At 62.9% G+C, this 10159-nt stretch overlaps 1 protein-coding gene across 5 annotated transcripts; it reads left to right on the top strand.

Annotated features, from left to right (window-relative positions):
- The first annotated feature begins 2974 nt into the window (after nt 1–2974).
- LOC129200880 (uncharacterized) lies at nt 2975–9614 on the top strand. 5 transcript variants are annotated; one of them, XM_054812133.1, is made up of 6 exons: nt 2979–3134; nt 3501–3767; nt 3951–4060; nt 5604–5772; nt 6817–6966; nt 8354–9614. In XM_054812133.1, exon 6 carries the CDS (start codon nt 8446–8448, stop codon nt 9382–9384), a length of 939 nt encoding a protein of 312 aa, XP_054668108.1. In that variant the 5' UTR covers nt 2979–3134; nt 3501–3767; nt 3951–4060; nt 5604–5772; nt 6817–6966; nt 8354–8445; the 3' UTR covers nt 9385–9614. The 5 variants fall into 5 exon arrangements, 4 of the variants coding, with proteins under 4 accessions (XP_054668108.1, XP_054668107.1, XP_054668106.1 ...); XM_054812132.1 differs by having other exon boundaries at nt 2979–3767; XR_008575149.1 differs by lacking the exon at nt 6817–6966 and having other exon boundaries at nt 2975–3767.
- Nucleotides 9615–10159: the final 545 nt, after the last annotated feature.

Here is a 10159-nt window from a genome sequence, read left to right on the forward strand (position 1 = left end):
CAAGCCAAGCCCCGCCCCGACGCAAACTCCGCCCCTCACACAAACTCCACCCCTGACGCAAGCCAAGCCCCGCCCCTGACGCAAACTCCGCCCCTCACGCAAACTCCGCCCCTCACACAAACTCCGCCCACGACTCACGCCAAGCCCCGCCCCCGACGCAAGCCAAGCCCCGCCCCTCACGCAAACTCCGCCCCTCACGCAAACTCCGCCCATGACTCACGCCAAGCCCCGCCCCCACACAAACTCCGCCCCGACGCAGGCCAAGCCCCGCCCCTCACGGAAACTCCACCCCTCACGCAAACTCCGCCCCGACGCAAGCAAAGCCCCGCCCCTCACGCAAACTCCGCCCCGACGCACGCCAAGCCCCCCCTCACGCAAAGTCCGCCCCCACACAAAGTCCGCCCCGACGCAGGCCAAGCCCCGCCCCCACGCAAACTCCGCCCCGACGCAAAGTCCGCCCCCGATGCATGCCAAGCCCCGCCCCTCACGCAAACTCCGCCCCGGCGCAAACTCCGCCCCGACGCAAGCCAAGCCCCGCCCCTCACGCAAACTCCGCCCCGACGCAAACTCCGCCCCAACGCAAGCCAAGCCCCGCCCCTCACGCAAACTCCGCCCCTCACGCAAACTCCGCCCCTGACGCAAGCCAAGCCCCGCCCCTCACGCAAACTCCACCCCTCACGCAAACTCCGCCCCTCACGCAAACGCCGCCCTGACGCAAGCCAAGCCCCGCCCCTCACGCAAACTCCGCCCCTCACGCAAACTCCTCCCCCACGCAAACTCCACCCACGACTCACGCCAAGCCCCGCCCCTCACGCAAACTCCGCCCCTCACGCAAACTCCGCCCCGACGCAAACTCCGCCCCCGACGCAAACCCCGCCCCCGACGCACGCCAAGCCCCGCTCCTCACGCAAACTACGCCCCGATGCAAGCCAAGCCCCGCCCCGACGCAAACTCCGCCCCTCACGCAAACTCCGCCTCCGACGCAGGCCAAGCCCCGCCCCTCACGCAAACTCTGCCCCTCACGCAAACTCCGCCCCTCACGCAAACGCCGCCCACGACTCACGCCAAGCCCCGCCCCCGACGCAAGCCTAGCCCCGCCCCTCACGCAAACTCTGCCCATCACGCAAACTCCGCCCCGACGCAAGCCAAGCCCCGCCCCTGACGGAAACTCCGCCGCCCCCACGCAAACTCCGCCCCTCACGCAAACTCCGCCCTGACGCAAGCCAAGCCCCGCCCCTGACGCAAACTCCGCCGCCCCTCACGCAAACTCCGCCCCTCACGCAAACTCCGCCCCCGACGCAGGGCAAGCACCGCCCCTCACGCAAACTCCGCCCCGACGCACGCCAAGCCCCCATCACGCAAACTCCGCCCCTCACGCAAACTCCGCCCCTCACGCAAACGCCGCCCACGACTCACGCCAAGCCCCGCCCATTACTCACGCCAAGCCCTGCCCCCACAAAAACTCCGCCCCTGATGCAGGCCAAGCCCCGCCCCTCACGCAAACGCCGCCCCCGATGCAGGCCAAGCCCCGCCCCCACGCAAACTCCGCCCCCGACGCAAACTCCGCCCCGATGCATGCCAAGCCGCGCCCCTCACGCAAACTCCGCCCCTCACGCAAACTCCGCCCTGATGCACACCAAGCCCCGCCACTCATGCAAACTCCGCCCCGGCGCAAACTCCGCCCCGACGCAAGCCAAGCCCCGCCCCTCACGTAAACTCCGCCCATACGCACGCCAAGCCCCCCCTCACGCGAACTCCGCCCCCACACAAAGTCCGCCCCCGATGCAGGCCAAGCCCCGCCCCCACGCAAACTCCGCCCCTCACGCATACTCCGCCCCGATGCAAGCCAAGCCCCGCCCCTCACGCAAACTCCGCCCCTCACGCAAACACCGCCCTGACGCACACCAAGCCCCGCCCCTCACGCAAACTACGCCCCCCTACGCAAACTCTGCCCCTCACGCAAACTCCGCCCACGACTCACGCCAAGCCCCGCCCCCGACGCACGCCAAGCCCCGCCCCTCACGGAAACTCCGCCCCCGGTGCACGCCAAGCCCCCCCTCACACAAACTCCGCCCCCACACAAAGTCCGCCCCGATGCAGGCCAAGCCCCGCCCCCACGCAAACTCCGCCCCGACGCAAACTCCGCCCCCGATGCATGCCAAGCCCCGCCCCTCACGCAAACTCCGCCCCGACGCAAGCCAAGCCCCGCCCCTCACGCAAACTCCGCCCCCGACGCAAACCCCGCCCCCGACGCACGCCAAGCCCCGCTCCTCACGCAAACTCCGCCCCCGACGCACGCCAAGCCCCGCCCCTCACGCAGCGCACAGCGCATGCTCGCTCGGTGCTGCCGCCTAGCGACCAAATTTCGGTACTGCAGCGGCAGCGCCGCGCATGCGCAGTGCAGCGCCACGGCCCCTCCCCGGAACCGGCTGCCGGCAGCCGGTGTGCAGGGGCTGCTGTGAGCCGAGGGAGGAGCGGAGGCGTCGCCGGGCTGCGGCTGCACGGAGGGAGAAGGTGAGCGGGGCAGCGGGACGGACCGGCGGGTCCCGGGGAAAGCCCCGAGGAGGGCGGCGGCAGCGGTGCCGCCTCCGAGGAGAGGCGGGGGGGCGGCGGGGTCCGTGTCACAGAGGGGAGGGGGGCTGCCCGGAGCCGTGCGGCGGGTGGGGGGGGTGCGCGCCGTGTCGGAACCGGGCGGGGAGACCGTCCGGAGCCGCGCGGCGGGGGCTGCCCGGAGCCGGCGGGCGTCCGCGCCTTTCGGAGGTGGCTGAGGGGAGGGGGAGGCGGAGGCGGGGGCGGGGGGGGGGGCGCCAGCCCGGAGCCGCGCTGCGGAGCTCGGGGCTGCCGTCGCGGCTCGGCGGGGCTTTCGGGTGAGTCGGCTTTGGGGTGAGGGCACGGGACGGTGTCCCCGCAGGGTCAGGAAGCGTGGAAGGCTGCCTCCCGCGGCACGCCGGCAGTTGCAGTCTTGGGGCACGCGGCTGCTGGTCGGCCATATTGGCTCCCCGGAGCACGCCGGGAAGTGTAGTCTTACGGCACTCTAATGGCTGCCACGCGGCGCTTGCCGGTGCGTGCCGGGAGGCGTCGTTTTCGCGGACGTGGCTGCCGGACAGCCCGACTTGCTCTCGCAGGAGCGCGAGGTTGGGGTTTTTTTGCCGGTTTCGAGTGGTTTTCTGCAGGCTTCCAGCCGCTCCCGAGCAGCGGTGCGGCCGTGCTACGAGAGCGCGCGCGCGCTGAGGCGTTGCCCGGTGTCCCGAGACGAGCGCTACCGGTCGGACTCTCCGGAAGCCTGTCCGGCAGCCCCAGGCCGCCCCCGAGCCCTGGCGTGAAGGCGGCAAGCTGGCCCTCGCCTGTGCCGCTTTCTTCCTGAACGGGGGTGCTGGCGGCAGCGGCAGCAGCGCGGGGAAAGAGCGGTGTCTCCGGAAGCCCCTGCAGAAGGAGGAGGGTCTCCGGCCAGGGCCGACCTCCGGTAGTAACGGCCGCTGCTTTTTCTTTCCCTCTCCCAGGCCGCGCTGAGGACGTGGTTGCCCGTCCCTCCCTTGGGGATGCCGTCGACTGCACCCGCCTCGCCTGTGCCTGGCCTGGCTCGCCTCGTGGCGTGGGGGCGAAAAGGGACAGGCGGCGGAGCGCTTACCGGCCGTGGACAGGAGCTGCCCTAAGGGAAGCTGGAATGGCCAGAGAAAGGTGAAGAAGAAGAAGAAGAAGAAGAGATGGAAGGCTCTCCGGCCGGCAGCTGCCTCCCGCTGCAGGCAAGAGAGCGCCTGCCTCGCCGGGTGAGGAAAGATCCCTCGTTGCGCTCCGCGGCAGGTCAGGCTGCCGACGGGCACCGCAGGGTCGCCACGCGTAACCCAAAGCACGGTGCGGCCGCGTACCGAGGGAGGGAGGCAGGGAGGCAGGCTGCTCATCTAGGCAGACTCGTCTCCTCGGAGCTGTAAGACACCCGTGTATTCTCTTAGGCGGAGGACAGCCGAGCGACCGGAGTGACAGCAAAGGAAAGGCGGAGAGCGGGAGAAAGAAGCGTCTGCGCTGGCAAGCTCTCCCGGCAGCGCCGAGAGCCAGAGCTGCGGTGAGTCCTGGGCCCGCGGGGCCCCATCGCCTCTCCTCTGCGTCGCGGGCCCTCCTCTGCCCCCCTCGCTTTCCCACCCCGCTGTGGGGTTTTTTGGTTTGCTTTCTGCTCCCCGCTATGTTCTTTTTCCATCTCGCTCTGACGGGCTGCCTGTCCCCACCTTTTTTAGGTCCTCGCTCTCTCTGCCCCGTAGCCCGTGGCTATTGTTTCCTTCTCTCTCTCCCCCTGTCTCTCTGTCCGGCCCCCAGCCACTGTTTCTGCATTCCTCCCCCTCGGTCCTGTAGCCCGTCGGTATTTCTGCCATCTCTGGCTCTCTCTGTGCGGCTCCTCGTTCCTGTTGTTCGAGGTCTTCCTTCTCGGCTCCGTAGCGAGTCGTCGTGAGTCTCTCTCTTTCTCCGTCCCTCTTGAGCCTCTTCCCTGCCCCTCGTTTTGAAGGCCCGCCTCTCTGTCCCGGCACCCGTCGCTACGGTTCCTTTTTTCGGTCTCGCTCCGTCTCGCTCCCCGTCCCTGTTTTTCTAAAGTCTCCCCTCTCTGCCTCCTAGCCCGTCGGTACCTTTTTCTTTCCCCGTCGCGGTTCGTCTGGCTCCCTGTCCCTCTTTCTTTCTTCCTTCCTTCCTTCCTCCCTGTCTGCCCCGCAGCCCGTCCCTTTGTTCCTTTCTCCTTCCCTCTCTGTCCCTCTCCCGGTCCCCGGCTTTAAACTCTGCTTCTCTGCCCGGTAGCTCGCCACCGTCTTACCTTTCCCCGTCTCTCTCTCTCTGTCCAGCTCCCTCTCTCGAATTTTCAATTCCTCCCTGTCGCTGCAGAAGCCTGTCGGGACTTTTTCCCCTGCCCGGCTTGCCTCTCCCTGTCTCGCGATTCCTCCCTCTCTGCCCTCTTAGCCGCGACCGTTTTTATATTCTCCGTCTCTCTCTCGGTCCGCCTCGAGATCCCGATTGTTTTTTAAAGCGACCGAATCGTCGAGGTTGGCAGAGACCTTTACGATTATCGGGTGGAACCGCGAACCTGGCGCCGGCAAGTCCCCCTCTGCCCCGCAGCCCGTCCCTTCCCTTCCGACGGCCTCTTTCTCCACCTCCCTCTGTCCGGCTCCCGGCCCCTCTTTTCCACTTCCGCCCTCTGTACCCTGTGGCTTTCCCCCTCTTCTTTCTCTCTCTGTCTCTGTTTGAGGAGGAGCAGCTGCCGCCCCAGCGCTCGCACCCCGTTCACGGTGTCGCGCGCACGCTTCTTCTCGGGCGCGCTTCCTCCTCCTCCTCCTTCGGGCTCGACCCGAGGCTTCCGGCAGCAGCCTCCGGGTGTCGGATTTTGTAAAATATAATTAACGTAACTGAAAGGTGCAGCAGCGGGATCGGCCCGGGCGGGGCGCCTCCAAAGAGAGGGACCCCGAACAAAGAAATCCCGGGGCCGTTCCACGCTTGGGTCCCGGACACCCGCCCCTCGCGCGCTGTCCGCGCGTCCCTTAGTCCCGCGGTGACTTTTGGTCTGGGGTCTTCTACCGTCGTCTCGGATTCTTCTTCTGTATAGCTGTGGGCGGTGCGTTATTCCACAGGTGCCGCCGCGCCGATGCTCCGTACGTTCGCAGTAACGGGTAGAGCGGAAGGCTCCGTGGCCAGGGAAGAGCGGCACGGACGCGTTCCTGCTCGCTCCGTTGCACCGGAATTTCGACGGCTGGGTTCGGCCGCTAAATTGATGGCGCTACCGGAAGAAATTTCACAAAAGTGAGTACTGTGCTTGTCTTTAACCTTTTAAAGTAATTTTTCTACGGGCGCCCGGTCCGTGGCTTAGATATTTGGTTTGCGGCGAAACAGACCCGGAACGTGGCTCCAAGTAGCGTTCCGATTCGCTGAAATTCCCCGTAGTCAGAGAGCAAGAATGGTGAATGTTGCTTGGCGGTTTGAAATCTCAGGCTTTCTCTGAAAGCTGACCTGCCAGAATGAGCCGAAAGCAGGCCGAACGCCAATAGGGATGCCGCAGAAAAGGTCCTCTTCTTGACAGGAGAAGAGCTTGGCGAAACGTCAGCGCCGTTTCCCGTAGGGCCTCCGACGTACCGGTTCGGCAAGCGTGGGCTTTGTGCGATTCCCTCGGGGACGATGGCGAACAAACCTTGTACGGCAGAGAGCATCTTAGCTTACTTTCCATCTCCTGCTCGGTTACTTGCAGAATATTTAATTTGGCGTCGCACGGACCCAGAGGGACGGGTCCCCAACTCATGCTGGTAGGGCAACCCCAGTACCAGCCGGTAAAATCGGAAAAGAGTGCGACGTTTTGAAACGTTTGCCTTGCGAGGAGAAGGGCCGTCTCTCGTTAGGCAACTGAATTCTGCGACCGATTTCCACGCCTCACGCGCGTGCGTGCGCGCACACGCGCCCCCCCACCCCCCCCCCCCCAACAGGCAGGCTTTGAAGGAGGCAGTCCCTAAGGCAACGCGATCTAAAACGTGGAAGTTTTTTTTTCTATTTTTAATAGTTTCTTACGGATAGGAGGCTCGTGTGAGCGTTTAGCCTGTCCTGTCCTTAATTCTGAACCCACTGGCTGGTGCAGAAGGACGGTCGTGTGACAAAAACAGCATGAAATTTGTCCCTGTGCCGGCTGCGTCCCGTGGTAAAGGAGTACATCTGTTATTCCTGCGTGAAAGATGTTTGATGAGCGTACCGCATCGTCAGAGCTGCTCTTGGTCTGCCTGCAAGCCGTGGGTTATGATTTAGAAATACGTTCGCCTACCGTTCCTTAACTGTGTGGTTTTGGTTTTTATTTTTTCAAAGAAAGGGTGGCTTTTTCGTCGATCTCTTGGTGAGAGTATCAAATCAGGCGGCGGTAAATACGTAGAAGCAACTAGGCGTACTACGGCGTGTACCGGACAGCGTTGGCGTGCCGCTCTGCTAGCAGCGGAGAGCCAGATGAGGATGCCCGTGGTAAGTACTCGTTCTGCCTCCGGCTGAACGGAAAGATTCTCATGTGGTGGGTTCCTGGGCTTGTCTGTGTGATTAGCATTACTTTTTTTTTTTTTTTTTTTTTTTTAATATGAAACAGGGTCAGATAATTGTTGATGAGTGGGACTTTGCGTACTCCTTTAGGTAGTTTTTCGTACTGAACCTTAGATCGGTTACAAAACTTAATCTTTGTGCAGTTTACACGTTTTGTAGCAACTACAAAGACATTTATCCTGTAGGTAAGCTGAAAATAAAAATGCGGTTTCTCACCTGATTTTTCTTTCGGAGGAACGCTCGCCCCCAGCGGCTGGTTTTTTTTGCTAGTGTTGTCGGGGGGAAGGAACGGCGGCGCTTGCCTGATTTCTTCCCCTAGCCAGGGACCTGAAACTTTGTTTTCCTCAGCTGTTTCACTAGAAATTTACAAGTGTCGGTGGTCAACAGTGGCAGAGAATTGGGTGGCGTTTTCAATTTCAAAGGGAAGGAACGTGTTGATGTTAATTCTGTTACCAAAAGCGAAGTACCAGCTGCTTCCTCTTTCTAGATCTTCTCTCCTTTCGCCGTCCTCCCCGAGGGGTAACGTGGCCACGCCGTATACCTTTTCTGCTCTGGTACCGTTCGTTTGATACGCAGGAGCGCTGTGAAATAACTAGAAGGGCTACGGACAGACATCTGCCATCGTTGCGGCTGCCTTAAATCGTGTATTTGTCCCTTTAGCCCGTCATTTCCTTTCCGCTCAGTTGAGTTACGTGCAGCGTTAGGTTCCAGTCGAGAGCGGTGCCGCCGAACAACGCTCTCGGAGCGTGCGCGGAGGAGGGCGACCGAGATGGCGAGAGGTCTCCGAGGCGAGACTTAGGGGGAGCGGCTGAGGTCACTTGGTTTGTTCAGCTTGGAGAAGGGAAGGCCGAGGGGTGACCTCATCGCAGTCTACACCTTCCTCGAGGGGGACGGCGGAGGGGGAGGCGCTGACCTCCGCTCTCTCCGGTGACCGGCACTAGGACCCGAGGAAACGGGACGTAGCTGCGTCAGGGCAAGTTCAGACCGGACGTTGGGAAAAGGCTTTTCACTGAGAGGGCGGTCGGTCAGTCACGGAACAGGCTCCCCAGGGAAGCGGTCGCAGCCACCGAGCCTGTCAGGAGTTCAAGGAGCGTCTGAACGATGCTCTTAGTCGCACGGTTTAGTTTTAGGTAGTCCCGCGTGGAGCGGGGGCTTGGTCTCGGCGATCCGTATGGGTCCCTTCCAACTTGAGGTACTCTATGATTCTGTGAAATCTTCTGGGTTAGAAACGACCTTATTGTAATAGAGAATTCGCTGAAGGTGGCTTTGTGCAAGGACTGTCGCCTTAGAATATCTCCCCCCGCCCCCCCCCCAGATATGAGAAAAGCTCTGTCCAGAGATACGGAGACGAAATCAGTTGTACCTCATCCCGTGACACCGGAAGACATTGAGTAACTGTAAGCTGTGATGCTCAGTGAAATTACTAAGAGCGTTAAGTTTCCCGTGCCTTTGCTTTCACTCTCCCATTCTCTTGTCTTGCGGCACGTCGCATTTGTTGAGGCCGTGGAAGCGACACCGGGAGCGATGGGTTGTCAGAACCAGGTCCTCCTGCCTGTCGCTGGTTTTGCTTACCTTCGCCGTCTCTGTGTACCGGCCTGCATCTCTCTCTCTGTTCCTCAATCCCTGTCCTCTCTTCTCTGTTCTGCTTTGTTTCACTGCGTATGTCCCGTTCCCTGTCCCACCTTTATCCTTCCTTCCTTCTTCCTCGCCTTTTTCTTTGTCCTTTTGTCCTGCTCCCCGACCCTGTTTCTCGCTCCATCTGACCGTCCTTTTCCTGGCACCTTTGTGTCTCTGCTCCTTGCCCCCGTCTTTCTCTCCCCTCTGCCCAGTCCTCGTCTCCCTCTTTTGTCTCTCTCTCCCTCTGTCCTCCTTCTGCCTCTGCCCCTCTGTCCTGCTCCCTGCCCCTCTTTTTCTCACTCTGCCCCAGCGTCCCGCTCCCCGGTCCTCTTTCCCTCTGTTGCTCTCTCCTTTTCTCTCTCCTTCTCCCTGCTCCCCAGCCCGGTTCTCTCACGCTCCCGCTTCCTTTTTTTATTCTCTGTTGCTCTGTCCTGCTCCCCGTGCCGCTGTCCCTCGCCGTACCTCTCGGTCCGGCTCCCTGCCCTTATTCTCTTTTCCTCCCTCGCCGTGGCGCTGCCCGCCCAGGGTCGTTTCTGCCTCTCTGTCCCGCTCCCCGTCCTTGTTTGTCGGTCGCCGTCCCGCTGCCTCTCTTCCTGCCGCTTCTTCCTCCCTCTCTGTCAGGCTCCCTGTCCCCGTCCTTCACTCGCCGTCCCTTTCCTTGCCTCGCGCTTTCTCGCTCGCCGCCGCCCCCCCCATCCAGCTGGCTGCCCCTTTTCTCCTCTCTTCTAGCGTCCTGCAGCTGGCTCCTCGGTTTTGGCGGCAGCCTGCACATAGCAGCCCAGCTCTCCAGCAGCCTGACGGACCGACCGTGTGTCTGTTCCACGCCGGACTGGCGAGCGTGGCTCTGGGTAGGACAGCCGAGGTGCCCCAGGGCCGGGCCCCGAGCCCCGGTGCGGAGTCTCTCCCGGGACCGGCTCTGTGTGTGACCGAATAAACGCTTGCGGTCTCTTTTGCCGTGCCGGCTGCGTTGGCGCTTCCTTTGCGGGGGGGCGAGGGGCCGTGATGGAGGGCAGGGGAGGAGGTGTGTGTGGGGGGTATTAACGTATTCAACAAGGTCACATTGCTCGCATCCTCGGGATCCAAAAGTGACGCTTCTTGGCTCTGCCCCTGACCCATTCCAAACTCCGCCCCCTACGCAAACTCCGCCCCTACGCAAACTCCGCCCCCTACGCACGCCAAGCCCCGCCCCCACGCAAACTCCTCCCCTCACACAAACTCCGCCCCCGACGCAGGCCAAGCCCCGCCCCCACGAAAACTCAACCCCGATGCAAACTCCGCCCCCGACGCAGGCCAAGCCCCGCCCCTCACGCAAACTCCGCCCCTCACGCAAACTCTGCCCCCGACGCAGGCCAAGCCCCGCCCCTGATGCAAACGCTGCCCCTGACGCAGGCCAAGCCCCGCCCCCACGCAAACTCCGCCCCCGACGCAAGCCAAGCCCCGCCCCTCACGCAAACTCCGCCCCTCACGCAAACTCCGCCCACGACTCAAGCCAAGCCCCGCCCCT

The sequence above is a fragment of the Grus americana genome, unplaced genomic scaffold, assembly GCF_028858705.1.
Source record: "Grus americana isolate bGruAme1 unplaced genomic scaffold, bGruAme1.mat scaffold_622, whole genome shotgun sequence".
In the NCBI taxonomy this organism is placed as follows: domain Eukaryota; kingdom Metazoa; phylum Chordata; class Aves; order Gruiformes; family Gruidae; genus Grus; species Grus americana.

Bases quoted from the DNA above. Each gene is read 5' to 3' on its own strand.
- LOC129200880 (XM_054812132.1), top strand. From the start codon at position 8,446: ATGCTCAGTGAAATTACTAAGAGCGTTAAGTTTCCCGTGCCTTTGCTT.